The sequence below is a fragment of the Labrus mixtus genome, chromosome 15 (genome assembly GCF_963584025.1).
Source record: "Labrus mixtus chromosome 15, fLabMix1.1, whole genome shotgun sequence".
Classification (NCBI taxonomy): Eukaryota; Metazoa; Chordata; class Actinopteri; order Labriformes; family Labridae; genus Labrus; species Labrus mixtus.
The window spans coordinates 25,840,596-25,859,581 of NC_083626.1; the positions used below are offsets into that span (position 1 = coordinate 25,840,596).

Sequence of the window (18,986 nt, forward strand, 5' to 3'; positions counted from 1 at the left end):
AAAATGAAGAGAATTTTTTTTTTTTTTTTTTTTACAGTTGAACAAAATCCTTTAATAGTCAGAATAAAGACAGTGCACTGAAACTCTAATTTAGACATTTAAAAATTGGCTATATTAAAATTAGTAATGAACGTAGCCGATACTGATAGTCACATGATATGCTAATATCGGCGGCCGATAAATTGGTCGGGCTCTAGTTAACTTTTTAAAAACGATCAGTTAAAAATCAATCATCTATGTAAAAATGTGGTGTTTTTCTAAACCGTCTTGTGTGTGTGTTTTTCTGGTTTTGTTCTGATGTTTGGACTAAACATTGCAAAGCTGAAGATGAGCTTGAGGAAATTGTGATTGTTGATTTTGTAGACTTAAAGATCGACTGATAAAAGTAGGTTAATAATCATCATCAGTTGTAAAGACAATATTTGTCAGTTGCAGCCCGGGGTTAACTCAACCCTTAACGGCAGCTTTTTTTTCCAAACTGTGCTGCTTCTGTCATCTCCTGCTCTCGACGCTCACAGAGACGAGATGTTTTTCTTGTTTATCTTTTTTTTTTAAGAGAATACAATATGTGCCTCAGGATCCACAAGTTATTCAAAATAAAAGAGGGCCATATTTGTCAAACAAGTCTGTAATATGTATTTGTTTAAAATGTGTCATAGCAGTTTGCCTACTGATTATAGCTTCAAGTGAAGCCTGCATGCAAAAAACCACTGAGCAAACAACGGAGCTGCATAGGCGGTAAATGCAATACATTAAACTGCTAAGTAAAAAAAAAAAAGGATCAGAGATAATTACATAGTGTGTGACAGGAAGTGGTTTTCTCAATCAAATTTGACTGTTTAAGTCACATTTTTGTGTTTCAGTATCTACACATTATATTTACAGGTTTTGAAAAGATATTCACATCCAGGCAGCAGTCAACATGTCTACTTTTTGTCCATAACCATTTTTTTTTTTTTGGCTGTCTATCAGGATCTTCTTCAAATCAGATCGTACGTGTACGTAGAAGAACCCAACATCGACATCCATAACTTTGTTGGAACTTTCACCAGGGTGAGTGCTAATGCAGCTGTTCACTATGACACTGAAGCCCCCTCTAAGACATGACGCCCCCAATCTATTCAAATCAAAACCAGGAACAGGACAAACAGGACGGCTTGAGTGATAAAATAATGTTTGTTCCTGTTGGATTAAGCCTAAGGTGATCTAAACCTCCTGCTGGAGACTCGGAGCTCATACCATACATGGCTTGCACCCTTTACTGAGGCGCTGCTTGTCAACAGGCAAGGCGGGCAACTGCTTGGGGCCCCAGACCATTAGGGGCCCCCTGATTGCTCGCAAACTGTTAACCAAAGCAGTGGCCCAAGATGTACAAATTTTGCAATGACAGTAGGAGACCTCCCTAAGAGGGCCCCATCTGACAGCACTCACTCTCGTTGCCCTGCTAAGTGTTGCATGCATTATTGCTTTGAGAACCAGAGTTTGTCTATGAAAGCCAAAAAAAGAAAAAAAGAAGAGGAATTATCCTTCTACCGGAGAGAAAAAATAAACAGGGAAGAAGAGGAAGAGGAGGAAGCGTCGGGACTCTGGCAGACATGATGGTTATGAACTTGGAGGGCCCCCCAAATTGAGACTTACAGACTCTAGAATCGCCGCTGACCCTTTAGGATATTATGCAAAAAGGCAGCTGAATTTGGAATAGGTAAATAGGTGGTGAGAGAAAGTTGGATCTGAGCATAAATTGTCCGCCTTGAAACATAAATAAAAAGACGTCTTAGTCTGAGTAAAAACCCTTCACTTTACCTAAAGCTAAATCCAGTGACGTTTCATACTCTGTCATGTCTGAACAGGGCTGTGGTGTCATGGAAAAACTGGCTCTGTGTTCACTTCATGTTTATTTAACAAAGATAACCTTCTTTTTTTTTTTTTATTGAATGCCCTTCTGCCTCTCCTCCTCACCATGCTGTATAACTGTTGTCTCAACCGTTACAGGAAGACGGCGACCCTCCAGTTAATGAAAGTCTGAGCATTGAGAACACCCTGTGGGCCAGCACCGTTGTTGCCTCTGGTAAATATCTGACAGCTGGTGCAGCTAATAGCCAGGAAGTAGCGAGGGCCAGCCTTTGCTCTTAGCGTGCAGTTGCATTGCTTCCTTCACGACTGTTGATCTGATGACTTGTCTAACCAAACACACACACACACTTATCCTCACACACACACACAGAGGAATTAACGAGGTAGTCAGACATTAATAAACAGCTCCGGGGCAGCTAACTAAAATGGTTAAAATGGTGCTTCTTCCACAGCAGACCTGATCCACTCTAAGCCATGCTATCGTATGTAATCCATTAAACCTGCCTCCTATATTCCTAATGACATTAATTCACTTGAAAAAGTCTACCCCTGTCATTATTATAAGTCTGGGAAACATCTTCTTGACACACTATGTTTTATGTGGTGGCTTTTATTAAATTGACCTGCGGCAGCTTTTTTTTTTTTTTTCTTTTTTAACGTCTTTTTTCTCCCCCCCCCTCACTCAAGGCACAGTGGTGGGGGTTGTGATTTACACAGGCAGGGAGCTGCGCAGTGTCATGAACACCTCCAACCCCCGGCACAAGGTACAGTAGCGTGCACCAGAGCCTGAAGACCCGAGTACGAGGATATGTTTGTGTTTTGAGTTAAAGATATCGTCTTGTGACTTATTTCACTTTTTCTTAGTTTTGTTGATTTACTTTAATCTTCACAATAAATACAAACGGAGCATTTCTGTTGATATGACTCATAATGTTTGCTTCTGTTCCTCCTGCTTAGGTGGGTTTGTTTGACTTGGAGGTGAACTGTTTGACTAAGATCCTGTTTGTCGCCCTGGTGGTGGTGTCGCTGGTCATGGTGGCCCTGCAGCACTTCGCTGGCCGTTGGTACCTCCAGATCTTTCGCTTCATACTGCTCTTCTCTCACATCGTGCCCATCAGGTGCGGCTCGAGACTCACTGATTCCAAGTCGTCTCTTGTGTTGGATCTTGTGTATTTAGGAGAGCTAATTAAGTGTTTGTTTTTTTGATGCAGTTTGCGTGTCAATCTGGATATGGGAAAGATGGTTTTCAGCTGGATGATTAAAAAAGACTCCAAGATCCCCGGGACGATGGTGAGGGCGAGCACCATACCCGAACAGCTCGGACGCATCTCCTACCTGCTGACGGACAAAACAGGTTAGACTCCGGGCAAAGCATTTCATGAAAGCAGAGCGAAACTGCCTCTGTTTGTGTGGCCAAAAAAGAACCGCACAAGATTAAATAAGAGGTTATGATGCAGGGGATTTGTGCTGTGGAAGTATCCAGAAGGACAGAGTTAAGTCGTTTCCTACCCTAGTGGGGGTTTCTCTGTGGTTGGGGTTTCTTGCTCCTGCAGACCTGCTACTTATTGGGTCCTTAAATCATAAAAAAAAAGCCCCAAAGTCTCTCATCCGTACACACCTCCAGAGCACAACACCTCCTCCAGTGCACTTCCTCAGGCGCGAGGTGCTACACGTCAGATTTATAGCTCTCAAGCCCAATAAAAATGATCGGCCATTTCCCCGTCCAGAGCTCGAGGAGGCCGGTGGGGTCTGCAGGTCGGGGCTAATGTACGTGCCAGCCCCCCCCCCCCCCGAGGTCTTTTCTGATACACTGACGGAAAATGCTTTTAAAGTGAGTGTGAGGATACGGAGGTGGAGGCCTCTGGCCCAATCACCATATGTGAAACGCAAACTCTATTTAAGGACACGTATTCATGTTTGGTAAATCCAACGTGTGAAATAAGGAGAAAATATTTTACACATCAATGCAACAAGCAATGGATCTCATCCAAACTATAAAAAGAAAAGAAAACTTTTACCTAGACTTTAGTACAGACCAATACCAATGCAAAAAAAAAACATGTGTCTTACTGTTTTTTAACAGCTGCAAACTGCTTACTGTGCACAGATGGGATATGAATGCTATGGCTGTTGAATGGTCAGACTCGGTAAACCACACAGAATGATACCCAAACATTAAATCTCTGCGAAAATCTCTGTGAAATTTACACATCAAAACAGCAGAAATCAAGTTTATTCTGTGTAAATGTCTTTCTGAGTCTGACTGTCTACAATGAGTGAGTAAGTAAGACCCGTAAGTAAGTCCTGCCAGCTGTACTGTTGTCAGAGCTGTGTTTACATCATGTTTACATGGACGGGATGTATGCAGATCTGTGACATGATGCTTGAGTTCATCTTGAAATTGATTCTAAATTGTCTTTTTTTTTTATGTGATCGTCACCAGGAACTCTCACTCAAAATGAGATGGTGTTCAGGCGCCTCCATCTTGGAACCGTGGCATATGGGATGGACTCGATGGATGAAGTGCAGAGCCATGTGTTCAGCGCCTACACACAGGTGAGAAACGCAGAGAGAAGAAAAACTGAAAATGAGTCAAAATGTTAAAAAAAACAAAACAAAAAAAGTTGAAATTCCTAAATCTTTGCGGAGGGTAACGCAAACAGACAAAGGCATTGTTGTGGGAAACATATCAGTTTGTGATTATTGTTTGGTTGAATGCTTCCTGACCTCAGATGACACCCTTTGTCCCCCATTGACACCAGAGGTTAGTGAAGCAGGAAACAGGATTAGCCCACAAGCGAAGCACTGACCGGACTTCTTTAATGACGCTACCATTAACCCCCGGAACGCACGGCCTTCTAAAAATAGCGAGGCCACAATGCAGAGGCCAAAGTGTTCATATTTACTTTGCACATCTGGTTATGTTTACAGGCCACTATGGCGGCAATGATTGAGACGGGGGGAGAGCAAAGCGGCTAGTTACTCTGACTGAAACCTGCACGTCTTCATTTATTTGTCTTTTTGATGTGAAAATAAGTTAAAATCTGTGGAGCTGAACTAAAAAACAAACTATGAACATTTTAAGTCACTTATACGACTTACTTTTTATTGGTCACATTATTCGCTGTTTTTTTTTATTTTGCAACATCTGCTTCCCACTCTTCAAACAAGCTTGACCATATTGAAAACGTTCTCTTAGGATGGTGTTATATCTCTCTTTTAGACCCTCTATGCAATATCCTTTAGATCTGCTTCTTATTCTCTCCAGCCCACCCATGACCTCCCGGCCTCCAGGGCTCCAGCAGCTACAAAGGTCCGCAAGACCATCAGCAGCAGAGTCCACGAGGCTGTGAAGGCCATCGCCCTGGTGCACAACGTGACGCCCGTGTACGAGTCCAACGGGGTGACGGACCAGGCCGAGGCCGAGCAGCACTACGAAGACACGTGCAGGGTCTACCAGGCCTCCAGCCCAGATGAGGTACGACGGCCGGCCGCACAGAATGACGCACTCACTGGTCCAGTTTTTGTGTTATCAACAAAAGGGATGAACGCTTCATTGGCGACTGAGACAACCGGCTTCTACTGGTATAACAATATGAAAGTTACAAATATCGATATAATAATACCGATCTTAAAGGAACATTTCAGCCGATGGCAGATTCTGATATCGACGTTTTAAGCAATAAGTACCAAGTGAAAGTAAGATTAATAATTATATTAAGCTATGTACAAGGCGCAGGGAATTGAAGATATCAGTGAATACATTTTTATTTGTGTCGCGCCAATTCATAACAAGTGTTATCTCAAGGCACTTTACAAAAAGCAGTAAAAGAGGAACCTAAGAGAGCTCAGGAGCTCCCAGGAAAAGATGTGGGTAGTAACTGAGGGAGAGAAGAGAGAGAGATGAGAGAGAGAGGAGAGAGGGAGGAGAGAAGAGAGGGAGAGGAGAGAGTCAGAGAGAGTCAGAGAGAGAGGAGAGAAGAGAGAGAGAGAAGAGAGGGATAGGAGAGAGAGGGAGGAGAGAAGAGAGACAGAGAGAGGAGAGAGAGAGGAAAGAGAGACAGAGAGGAGAGAGACAGAGAGGGAGAGGAGAGAGAGGAGAGATGAGAGAAAGATGAAAGAGAGAGAGAGAGGAGAGATGAGAGAAAGATGAAAGAGAGAGGAAAGAAAGAGGAGAGAGAGATGAGAGAGAGATGAGAGAGAGAGAGAGAGGAAAGAAAGAGGAGAGAGAGATGAGAGAGAGAGGAGAGAGAGGAGAGAGAGAGAGGAGAGAGATAAGAGCTCAAGGTACGAGTTCCCCAGTTTGAGCATTTTGATCAATAACTTGTTTGTGCAAATTCTCTGATCAGAACATAAACTGTGTAACCCGTGTATCTCACGCTGAAGCTCATGGCGATCCAAATCAACGAAACAAACAAACTACCGATCTCAGGATGGAGGAGTGTGACAGTCGAGTACGTTATCTCTCGAGTGTCGAGAGGGAACATCCACAAAGCCAAACGCCCATTCCACATTTATGTCCACGATTTGTTTGTATATTCTTTGAACGTCAGGAAGGAGGACTGCAGAATTTGACTCGATCCATTTCCTGCAGCATAAATACGGATTTCCTTAATGTGCTCCCCAGCCCGTTGCACTTCTGCCCTTTTGAGTTTCCTCTTTGATAACATTGCTCAATAGAGCGCAGGACAGCTGTTGTGATTAAATATCTGCGGTTGATATTGTTGGAGGAAACTCTTTTTTTCTTCTTCTTCTTCTCGGGATGAAAGTCTTAACAGTTTGTTCTTGAAGAAGCAGAGCCCTGAATGGTGCTTTGTATCTGTTCAATCTAGGTCGAGATTCAGTTTGCTTTCCTACCACTCTCAGGAAGTCTTAATATAGGTCTGGTTTTTGGCTTTGACCTACCATGGACACAATATCAGTGACTGTTGCATGGTTTCACCAATAATGTTAAGGCATACTTTAATTATTCTCTCCTCTTATTTGAAAGTTAGTCTCATCTTCTATTGAAATGTGACCTACATTATGTGTGATTCACCCAGGAGAGTTCTTTTCTGAATCACTTTGCTTTACAGCTCATAAAAGAACGTGTCAGCCGTGCGGTGGGTTTTGCGTCAAACCGACTGAATCCAGCCGTTTTCAAAATCTGCAGCCAACCCAGACGCTGCTATTACAAGGTGGTGCTGCCGTCGTGGTGGTTAAATACCAGATCCAGAAATGCCTTCGCAGTGACTATTTGTAGACTGTGACTAAGATCAAACTTCATTTTTCCCCAAACCTGGATGACAAACTTTATGGTAGTTTTCTGACGTTCAAAGCTTTCCCAGTCAGGCATTGCCAGACTGCATGATCATCTCTTTCCAAAATAAGTCATTTCGAAACCTTAAAAATTTTACGTTTCTGAAATCCACTTTTGAAAAATCGGTAAGTTGTTTGTTTTCTTTCACCTCGGTTCATTTGGCCCGCTCTGCTATTAGACCTGCCAGAAGATGTTTGACGGATTAGGTATGTGATTTGGCGTCTGGTCTGGAAGGTATCGGGCGATGTCGTCTCCCCTTCATTTCTCTCCACACACACACACACACTCCTACACACACACACACACACACACACACACATACACGTTAGCTTAGCGTCATTAATGGATGTCATCTGCTGTGTCCTTCAGAAAGAAGCAAACAAACAAAAAACTATATTTTCAGTGGAGACATGAACATTTCCCTCGTTTATCAATCAATAGTGTTCGAGTGCTGAAAGAGCTTGCGCTATTGATTAAGTCACTGTGAGCTCTGACATCCCGCTCGGCCCAAAGTGGCCTTCACTGTTTTCTTTGTAACTCAAGAAAACATCATATTGATATAATGGCTTTACCATGATGATAGAATAATAAAAACCCTGAGCAGAGTTACTTTTCTCCTCTTGCTGTGTGCACCTGGATGACAAAATGTGTTGCTAAAACATTAGATATAAGCTATAACATGAATCTAAAAGCACCATTCCCCCCCCCCCCCCCCCCCCCCCCACTAAAGCTTTTACTATGTGTTGTTGATAGGTGTCGCTGGTGCAGTGGACTGAGAGTGTCGGTCTGACTCTGGTGGGAAGAGACCAGTCCTCCATACAGCTGCGGACCCCTACTGGACAAATCTTGAACTTCACCATCCTGCAGATATTCCCCTTCACCTATGAGAGCAAGAGGATGGGCATCATAGTGCGAGTGAGTGCTGAGGTGTTGTTGTTTTAGTCATCAGAAGTTACATTGTGTGCATTTTGCTTTCCTCTCACTTTGAAGAAATTAAATTCCTAGTTTGCAAAATAGCTTTTAAAACAGTTTTACTTATTTGTGGGTTTAAATGACAAACAGGAAATGCAGGTTTTTAAATCCCCTTTAAGAGTGGCCTTAGACACACATGGCTACCACATGTGTGGATAGAAAAAAGAAAATCTGAAAGTGATTGTTTTTGCCGCTGACATGTTTAGATTGCAAAAAAAAAAAAAAAACCCTGTCAGTACAGAATAACAGAAAAGGTTTCTGAAGAAATCTTTTTTTAAAGTTAGGATCAGATTTTTTAACCACAAACAGTCATTACAGCACTCTCTTCAAAGCCAGCAGACGCCATCGACGAAAACAGTCATTTTACTTTGCACAACATGCAGCAATGCTGGTCTATCATTGGCTTGATTCTTTAGTGTGTTTGTGCTATTGCGTTGTGTTTGATGTGAGTTAACCCTCTGAAACACCAGAGTCAGACAATAAAACAAACAAGCTAACCGATCAAGGCAGCATCAGGCCGGCAATTCAGGTTTCCTGGAAGCTCAAAAAATAACAGTTTTTCTCAATGGAGTCTGGCTGCCTTGAGGACATTCATACACTGTAAAAAAAAAAAAAAAAAAAACGTGTTGTTTGAACTTTAAAAGGTTAGTGTCTTAAAATCTTAACTTGACTGAATTTACAAATGAAGTGGAGATGGATTTGTATTAATTCAAAACTAAATAAAGATCCTTCCTAGACAAACTAAGTTGTGCTTTTAAGCTTTTAGTTAATCCAGCTTTCAGTTGTTTCATCAGCCCGGTATTTCCTTTTATTTAATGACTAAACTAAGATGATTCAGATTCAGGTTCAGACAACTTTATTAATCCCAGAAGGGCAATTCAGTTCCACAGCCTACCGAGTCATTGTTGCTATAGGTAACCACTGCTCCAAATAGCCCTATCCTATAATGTCAACATAGTTAAATATTCATGTTTGATTCAACTTTCATATGAGGTGTCTCCTTTAAACTCTTTCAATCGTTTTTGTACGTTGGAACACTTTACATTCGCTGAGATAACTTAAACTATAAAATACTTAGGTGTCTCCTTTACACTTACTGCTAGTTTAAGTGAATATGAATCAGGGCTGTGCTCAAATATCGATATGGTAATATATCGTCACGTGCTCCTTGCAAATACTGTACATGTATTGATAAAGAATCGATATGGATGCAAAGCTTTGATGACATTTTTGAAATACACGTTGACTTATGGTGCAGTTCACAATAACACTAAATATTTAAATATTTGAATGTAGTTATAGGATCTCTGAGGACCTGAAGTGAAGTGTTTGAAGTTGTAGGATCCTTAATATGACTCTGCTGTTATTCTCAACAATAAAGAACAGCTGTTGTAGGACATAGGTCATTATCCAAAATCAATGAATATGACCATATGTATCATATCCTGGCCTCTTTCTCGTGGTACGCATCATATCATGGGATTGTGGGAAATACCCAGCCCTGCTATGAATTACAAGTTACCATAACTTGTTGTTTTTTACAGTGTATGTAAGAGCATGTAAACCTAACTAAAAGTTCTATTACTATAGCAATCATTTCTTTGGCCTATCATTCATACAACAACATATAAAACAATAGAGCCACAGTTTATGAACACTGGAGTTCCCCTTCATTAATAAGAGTGATTTCCTTCAGACACAGTGTGGGTCAGTGCTTGTTGCTAGGAGGGTAATTTTGGTCTGTACACTGACTTTAACAAGACAAACAGCCGATAATAGGATCGGTATTAAAGCATATTATCTGAGAAAAACCTCACCTTTACTAACCTGTGACTAACTCTGATGACTAATATTATTTGTATTGGCCCGGTCTAACGCTAAGGAAGCCTGGGATTTTAAAAAGTCAACTTCCTTATGAAAATATTTTCAGACGTTTTTTTTTTTTATTTTTTTTTTGAAACCCCGTGAGGATACCAAAATAAGTTGCGCATTTCCAGGCAACACAGAATCACAAAATAGTGCACGTGCACCTTCGCTCACGTGGGCACACACTGGAAATCCTTTCTGAGTGGAACACACTGGAGTGTTTATTTTCCTATTTCGTCTCATCCTGAATACACTTGTGTGTTTGTTTTTGGTTTTTTTAGGACGAATCCAACGGAGAGATCACTTTCTACATGAAGGGTGCTGATGTGGTGATGGCAGGCATCGTGCAGTATAACGACTGGCTGGAAGAGGAGGTATTAATCCTTCTTTTTCCCCCCTTTAGACATGATAAAGATGTTAAAAAACAGAGATTTAATACCTGTTATAGAAGCTTCAGACATTATTAGACTTTGTGACATGCTAAATCCAGATGTTGCTGACTGTTTTCTAGTGCGGAAACATGGCGAGGGAAGGCCTCAGGGTCCTGGTGGTCTCCAAGAAGTCTCTGACAGAGGAGCAGTATCAAGACTTTGAAGTAAGTGGCAGCTCAGGAGATAACAGGCTGATAACAGTTTAACATGTAGTTCGCCCCCCCCCACCCCCCCCACCCCCCCCCCCCCCCCCCCCCCCCCCCCGTCTTGTGTTTGATGAAGCCGTAACAGCTGTAAACTTCAGAGATATCAACAGATGTGAGACATTCTCTTACTCACATTAAAATCTCCAATCGGGCTGATAAAAAACAGAATGATATGTTCTGCAGACATGTTCAAGTATTTGGAAATGTCAGAGTGTGTTGTTTGGTAATTAGAGGGTCCAGCCCGTGCCCCCCGCCCTCCCACACACACACACATACACACACACACACATACACACACACACACACACACCCAGGCCCCACTCATTGTTTGAGCAGGGCAGGGCTTGCCTCCCCCTGCAGTCTTCAAGCCCCAGGCCCCTCGCTGAAGTGTATAATTGTGTGTGCAGAGCTGGTGGGCAGCAGTGAGTCACCGACTGAGTCACACACAGAGTTTGTGTTCCTGTATGAGTCACCCTCAAATTGTTTTCGCTTTATCTCATTCCCAAATTGCCCTGGAGTTGGAGCGCCGTAAGAAGGGCGTTAACCAATTGATCACGGCTGTATTTCCAGATTTTTCTAAAAAACATTGACGTTTTCAGGGGCTGCTTGCAAACAAATACTGGGGTTGTTTGAGTAGCTTGATATGTGATAGCATGACGTCTCGGTGCATGTTGAATGGTGTGTTTCATGCTGCACACCGTTTCATCTTCAGTGTGGGGAAAAGATCTGCTCATGTTTGCGCACTGGGCAAGGATCCCCCGTTGAAGTTTTCTGTACATTCAGAGTGTTTCTTGTGATTCTGAAGCTTCTATTTTACACAGTTTTTGCTGATATCTTCTCTTTCTCGATACCCTGTTTAGTCTCTCAAAGATTGTATTTTACTTCACAGAATTATATCCTCTCAAACTAATAAAAAAAAATTCCCTACTTGCGCCCAAGGCACGGTATGTACAGGCCAAGCTCAGCGTGCACGACCGCTCCCTGAAGGTGGCCACAGTGATCGAGAGCCTGGAGATGGAGATGGAGCTGCTGTGTCTGACCGGGGTGGAGGACCAGCTTCAGACTGATGTCAGGCCCACGCTGGAGATCCTTCGCAATGCAGGCATCAAGGTCCGAGGGGGGGGGCTGGATTGCTTCATAGCTCATAGTAGCAACAATTTAGACATAATAGTAAGACTAGAACATGTGTTTTTAATGTCCAGATACATAAACGTGCCTCATGCTTCTACAAAGTAAGATGAAACAAGACTGTGGGGAATCTTTGATGCTTTGTAAATGAAGTTTGAAGTGATGGTTTGTTGGCACACTTGAAGTAGTTTTTGTAGTAGTTATTTATTTATTTATTTATTTTTTATTACTTTACTGCAGGCTGTTTTACTTCATTACAAGTTGTCATATTTCATCCCCAATTTTGTTCATCCTGGCACATTTTTATATATATATTTTTAAACATACAAGAATACATACAACATGAAATAAAATAAAAATAAAGAAAAATCCAAAGAAAAGGTACGAAGAGAAAAAAATAAATAAATTAAGATTTAGAAAGAAAAAATAATACTAATAATAAGAAAAGACATAATAGTAAGACTAGAACATGTGTTTTTAATGTCCAGATACATAAACGTGCCTCATGCTTCTACAAAGTAAGATGAAAGAAGACTGTGGGGAATCTTTGATGCTTTGTAAATTAAGTTTGAAGTGATGGTTTGTTGGCACACTTAGAAAATATTTGACCACATTTTTGTGGGGATGAGTATTTTTTTATTTTTCTGCACATCAATGGCATGAATGAAATGAATCAGCATTTTAAACTCTGCTTTGACTTTCTGTAAGACATCCAAAACATCCAGCAAATAATCAAAGTTACGCCTTGTGTTTGTGTTCTGTTTTCTGCTTAATTTCTTCAGCAGTTACAGTTTGATTGATTTGGACAGTTGTAACAGCGTCTGGATTATTTTAACTGTTTTAACAGACACGGAGAAACAGTTGCTTTATGTCATAACAGATTCAAGCATATTGTTCTTCAATCATCATGTGCATTTAAAAAAAGACGTTTCTTTCTGGTCTCTTTGTAGGTTTGGATGCTGACAGGAGACAAGCTGGAAACGGCCACATGCACCGCAAAGAACGCCCATTTGATCACCCGCAACCAGGACATCCACATCTTCAGATCCGTAAGTGCCTGGATGAAGACCCCTTCTTCCTCTTACCATGTTATGAAGTGGGTTGTAGTTGATTTTAGTCCCACAGGGTTCATCCTAGTTCACTTCAGCGGTGACAGCTTCCTGACCCCCGTCGACCTGCGGGCATCCATCCTCTGAGCGACCCAGGCCCATGAGCTGGTGGTCATACGGCCCCACAACAACTATGCATGCAGTACAGGCCAACATCTACAGCTGAATAAATCACCTCCCACCAGTGAAAGCATCCAAACCACTGTCAAAGAGAACAAACAGGCCTTCGGTCACACTCACACTCACACACACACACACACACACACACACGCACACACACACACACACACACACACACACACACACACACACACAGAGGAGAAACCAGCTGAACCACTCCCAGAGGGAACATCCACAGGGCTCACTTCCTAATTTGTTTTGCAGCTTTTCTGACTCTCACCGCCCCGGCTTTGATAGTTCCCCTCCTGCTTTCCCCTCTGGAGCCGTGCCAGAGCAGAAGGAGCGCCTGCCATATAGGAAGGTTACAACTTGCGTACAACTGCGGTTAACTGGAAGGGAATAACAATGGCTGGCAGGGCTTGAAAATCCCCTGTCCCAGTGGACGGGGGGAGTGCTGACTGGGCCTGCAACACATACATCTGGATTAGTTTCCTGGTGGCCACTAGGGTCCTGATGTGGATTGACGTATGAATAGTCAGCGGTTGAAGGATATTCATTCCAGAGCATAGCTCTTGTTGACGGATTAACACCATGCCCTGTCAGAGCTGCATTTTTGGAGAATGTTTAAATCTATATTTGAACCTGACGCCATTGTCAGGAACCTCAGGTGATTTTAGAATACAGAGCTTTTCTTCCCCTCCCAGTTTACATTCCAACTTTTCCCAAGATTGTGTGAACAGTTTGCTCGAAACCTCCCATTTGAACATTTATAAGAAGAACTTCATTTATACCTAATGAGTTTATTATTAGGCAAATCATATTTTGTATTGGGGCTGCACGGTGATGCAGTGGTTGGAGAAGGTTCCTGGTTTGAATCCCTGTCACACAGGAGCCTCGCTGAGTGGAGTTTGCATGTTCTCACCTTTTCTTGTGTGGGTTCTCTCCAAATACTTTGGTGAATATAACGATATTATTTAACAAAAATCTGTTTGGTTTTTTTTTAGTAATATTTTCAAGAAATTGTAACCAGGGGCCAAAAATTGATCACAGATAATTGACACTCACTTTTTGGTCGTGACTTTGACGTTGTCTCTCACAGGTTGATGGTGAGAATTGACCGCAGTAATGTGCTAAAATGATCTGAGACAAACCAGATATAAGAAGTGTTACATTAAAAACATATTCAAGTGTCTGCTCATCGTCATCAAGGCAAAAAAAAGAATGATAAAACAAATAGAGAAAATACTTATGCAAATGTAAGAACACTAACATTTGTTTGTGTCCTCATGTTAACCTCCAACAATGTGTCTATGTTCAAACAGTTATTCTATCACCATCACTGTCAGGAGAGAAAAAGTCTGACAGATATTCTCCAAAGGTATACTGGATAAAAGCCTTCGTTTAATAGAAGTGTAGATATATTTCAGTTCAAACATCCGGCCTTATCAGTCTTATCATGTTCTGCAGGAATTCAAAAACACAGTGTCACTCTTTACAGCTACCGGTCTGATAGCAATCAGGATGCACAGCCAAGATTGTCATCTTTGATCGTTGTGTGTGTGTGTGTGTGTGTGTGTGTGTGTGTGTGTATTCATATTCATGACTGTGGTTGTCATTGCCCTAGGTGACAACCCGAGGGGAAGCCCACCTGGAGCTCAATGCCTTCAGGAGAAAACACGACTGTGCGCTGGTGATATCGGGGGACTCGCTTGAGGTAAAGCATTCTGTGTGTGTGTGTGTGTGTGTGCGTGTGTGTGTGTGTGTGTGTGTGTGTGTGTGTGTGTAACCCTCCTCCAACTGACTCGTCTCTCTTTATGAAACTCTGTTTTTGATGCATGATAATATCACTGCTCTGGAAGTGGTCTCTGTGGTTAGACTCTCTCTCTCTAATCCACAGCAGGAGTTAAACTGTAACTGTCTTTCGTTGAGATGTGCAGTTTTGATCGGTTACGCGTGTCGGTCTGAAGATGCTCACCTGTCCGTTGCGGTGGCTTTTCCTGCAGGTTTGTCTGAAATACTACGAGTACGAGTTTATGGAGCTCGCGTGCCAGTGTCCCGCTGTGGTTTGCTGCAGATGCACCCCGACCCAGAAGGCTCAGATAGTCAAGCTGCTGCAGGAGCGCACTGGCAAGCTCACCTGCGCCGTAGGTGAGTCGAAAACATCAACGGCCCAACAGCTTTTTCATCGGAGAGTTCAGACTGTTTAGATTTCAGCTTTTTCACCATTTAACCACTTCTTCTTCTTCTTCTTCTTCTTCTTCTTCTTCTTCTTCTTCTTCTTCTTCTTCTTCTTCTTCTTCTTCTTCTTCTTCTTCTTCTTCTTCTCTTTTTCCACATCCTCCTAAAAACACATTTCGGCCACAAACCTCAAACCCTCGTTCATAATCTGCTCTCTTCCATCCTTAATCAATATCAATCAAACACTTAAATCAAACAATTAAATCAGAAGAGCAGCACTGATTTAAACATGCAAACATTTTAATATACAGTTCTGTTTATTCCCAAGGTGTGGGGGATAATTAATATTGTCTCTCTGAAGTCAAATTTTAACTTCAATTTTAATTTCTTGGCAGACAAAAGAACTCGGTTACATGTTTGGATGCCTTGAATCTCAAAGTGTTTCATTAATAAATGTTGTTTTTACACTCTTTTGTATTGCATCATATCAGAGGCCACGCCCCTTTAAGCATTTATCTGGTAAATTCCTATCAAATGTGTCATTTTAATGAATTTGGCCGTACCTCTGATCACTTATCAGGCCACACTAAGGGAGTGTCTTGTGAAATACGCTCGGACAATTCTCTTTCAGAGTTTGTATCGGTGAGTCACTGATGTGAGGCCTGACACCTCGATGGCTTTTGTTTTTCTCTTAGGGGACGGAGGAAACGATGTCAGCATGATCCAGGAAGCCGACTGTGGCGTGGGAGTGGAGGGAAAAGTAAGACTCTCCAACTCATCCCTTCACACTGACGTGCCGCTCTCACAGATTCTGTTGCTCTGTGTTTCCTGTCAAGATCTCTCTCATGTTCAGAGACAGATGATTCCTCTTTTTTCTTTTTTTCTTTTGAGGATCTATTGTCTGAGAAGAGGAAGCAATAATGACAGGATGCTTTTGTGCTCGAGTGAACGTATAAGAGTGTCTCTGAAGTACACCTTTTGTACTTCTCACAACACTGTCAGACACGGACTTCATACACGTCGGAAATAATCGCTTATGGAGATGTATTTGACTTATACAGAGAATTTTCATGCTAAGACTTAGAAGTAAAGATTAATATAACTCCCTTATTATGTTACAATGTTATAATTCACTTAGCAGACCTTATTATACAGATGAAGTTTCACACAGCAGCTAGTTAGCTTAGCTTAATGTAAAGATTGGAATCATTGAGACACAACTAGAAGAAATAGTGATGGTTTTACTTCTATGTTTAAAAACAAAAAATCAAATAATATATAAATGTAATTTGTACAGTAGAGGTCAGAAAATATTGATTTATGTAAAAATCGAGATTCTTATCTTCTGATGGTTAAACACACAATACATAAAAAAGTGTTTCCACAGTCATGAATAAAACATCAGTTACCACTCAAGTGATCATACACACACACACACACACACACATTTAAACATAGTAATTATTTGTATGCTTAGGAGAATAGATATGTTTTGTTTTAAAAGTAGATATATTAGTGATGGACCACAGGTCAGCAGGAAGACCTCCACCTGATGACCTGAAGGTCCGGGTTGGGTTGTAGTATTTGAGCAAGTCAGAAATGAAGCCCATCATCTGGAGTATTGGACTATTTTCTGACTAATGGAGAAAACGTGAAGAATAATTAATAACAAGACTAATGCATCCTGTTTATTACAGATGAATTAACAGTACTTGAAATCTGCAGCTCACATGCTGAAAGGATTCTGTTTTTTTTACTTCATGCTTGGAGGTTTTTTTCCACCTTCAATCTGAGATTTATGTTTCCAGTTGAACTTGCTTCATGTTTGTCATTTTAAACCAAAAAGGTCAACGTTTCAGGTCAGTGAATACTTCTTGCAGCTTGTCCTCACATCCCTCTTGTGCTGTGTGTTCGACAGGAAGGAAAGCAGGCCTCGTTGGCCGCAGACTTCTCGGTGACTCAGTTCAAACATTTAGGCCGTCTCCTCATGGTCCACGGTCGGAACAGCTACAAAAGGTCTGCAGCGCTTTGCCAGTTCGTCATCCACAGGAGCTTGTGCATTAGCACCATGCAGGTAGGGTACAACTCAAACACGGTTCTGATGAAGAAGTATGTAACTCCATCGTGTGTTGAATGGCAAATTATAGAAGTTACTTACTGTATATAAATTGCCAATCTGGTGTGTTGTCATAACATGAAACATCTGCATCATACTGAGTTAAAAGTCCTCATGTGCTGTGGAAGAGTGGGTTAATCTCTCTTAATTGAACGGCTGGCTGTTTGATCCCCAGCTGCTGCGGTCAATATGTCCTTGGTGGGACACTGGACCCTAAATTACTCAGGCTAGCTTTGACAAAGGTGTTTAAATGTGTGAATACGATAAGTTAGATCCTGATTTACATACTGACACTTTGCACAGCAGACTCTGCCATCAGTGTGTGTCAAAGTGTGAATGGGACATGATGTTAATTGTTTTGCATAAATCCAAATTGTCATTAATTTATCAAATAATGCTGTCGAACATTAGAGGGAAGAAAGACTTGTAATAAAACTAGATCAACTATGTGTTAGAAAGGTGTAAATAAAAATTTAATCTGCTACACAGACAGAAAAATATAAAAAGAGCTCTCATTCCCTTCTGACTAAACGGTTCAAAAACTTCATAACCCAGAAGGCACCTGGGCTAGTTGCCTTCTAAGGCCTATCTAAGGCCGTTCCCTATTGGATAGACTTGACCAGTGCTTCTGTTAGGTGATTACATGTAAATACATGAATGAAAAATATGAAAAAGTGATAACACATCATTTGTTTGATAAAATTCGCTGCAGCAGGAAGACTCCACTTCAGTTTTCATATGTGCTCAATTACCACAGCAGCCGCACCAGCAGTCCCCAGGCTGGAGTCGTGCAGCAGTCTTCTGCACGCAGTAATTCCTCCACACTGTATTCTAGCTCACACAAGTAACCCTGAATGTCTGACTCCTATGTTAAAATATTAAAATCAGAGTTTGGCTGTTATATGAGCAGGGAGCTTGTCTTGTAGTTAACACTGAGCGAACTGAAACATTGGTCATTAACGTATAATATCAAGATTTGAGTGATACTTAACTGGTTGAAAACCTGCAAGTTTCCCCTTTGACTCAAAACTGAGATTGAAAATGTAACTCCCACAAAATGATGCTGCAATCAGTACAAATGTTCAGTTTAAAGTGATAACAACGGCTTATGGATACTTTGACTTTGTGTATTCAAAGAGCAGCGTTTCTTTTATAACGGATAATAGTCTAAAACTTCAGAGACTATCAATCCTACATTTAAAGAAGACAAAATGTTGTTGAGTCATTTGCTGTTAGTTCAGGTTAGAGTAAGCATTGAAAGTTGCTTGCACTAGGATGAAGAAGTTAAGTTTAGCCCTCAGCTTTAAGTGTTTTGCACAGTGAGTCAAAGCAATCATAAAATCTTTATAAAAGCATCTGAAAAAGAACGTGTGCTATGTTAAGGTGTGGGCAGAGAGACGTGGGTTATGTTTATCCACAACACCTAGAATCTAAATGTGAGGAGGAAATGATTGGGGTGAGGCAGGGAGACGTTTCAGGGGTGGTCATGGAAGGGTGGAGTGCACCATGATGACTCAGAGGACTTAGCCAGTGGTGCCCTTCTGAGCCCCCCCTCAACGAACACACACATTCACACACAAAATACACAACACCGTCCAAAAATCTCATTCCCATGTCCCGGTCCAACCTCAGCCCCCGCCTGGAGGGACAGCACATGACTCACTGCACGGTGGACTTTGGGGTTTCAGGGAGGCCCTCCTCCGCATG

General features: G+C 41.6%; 1 protein-coding gene across 1 annotated transcript in view; it reads left to right on the forward strand.

Annotated features, from left to right (window-relative positions):
* The window catches only part of LOC132990050 (probable phospholipid-transporting ATPase IIA), a 35,819-nt gene that overhangs the window by 12,063 nt on the left and 4,770 nt on the right, over nt 1-18,986 (forward strand). The window contains exons 8-23 of the mRNA XM_061058079.1: nt 973-1,053; nt 1,993-2,068; nt 2,542-2,618; nt 2,812-2,972; nt 3,066-3,208; nt 4,298-4,410; nt 5,123-5,332; nt 7,907-8,068; nt 10,273-10,365; nt 10,503-10,586; nt 11,568-11,738; nt 12,707-12,805; nt 14,610-14,699; nt 14,989-15,133; nt 15,859-15,923; nt 17,082-17,237. Coding sequence (XP_060914062.1) covers nt 973-1,053; nt 1,993-2,068; nt 2,542-2,618; nt 2,812-2,972; nt 3,066-3,208; nt 4,298-4,410; nt 5,123-5,332; nt 7,907-8,068; nt 10,273-10,365; nt 10,503-10,586; nt 11,568-11,738; nt 12,707-12,805; nt 14,610-14,699; nt 14,989-15,133; nt 15,859-15,923; nt 17,082-17,237 — 1,926 coding nt within the window. The remainder of the gene's footprint in view (nt 1-972; nt 1,054-1,992; nt 2,069-2,541; nt 2,619-2,811; nt 2,973-3,065; nt 3,209-4,297; nt 4,411-5,122; nt 5,333-7,906; nt 8,069-10,272; nt 10,366-10,502; nt 10,587-11,567; nt 11,739-12,706; nt 12,806-14,609; nt 14,700-14,988; nt 15,134-15,858; nt 15,924-17,081; nt 17,238-18,986) is intronic.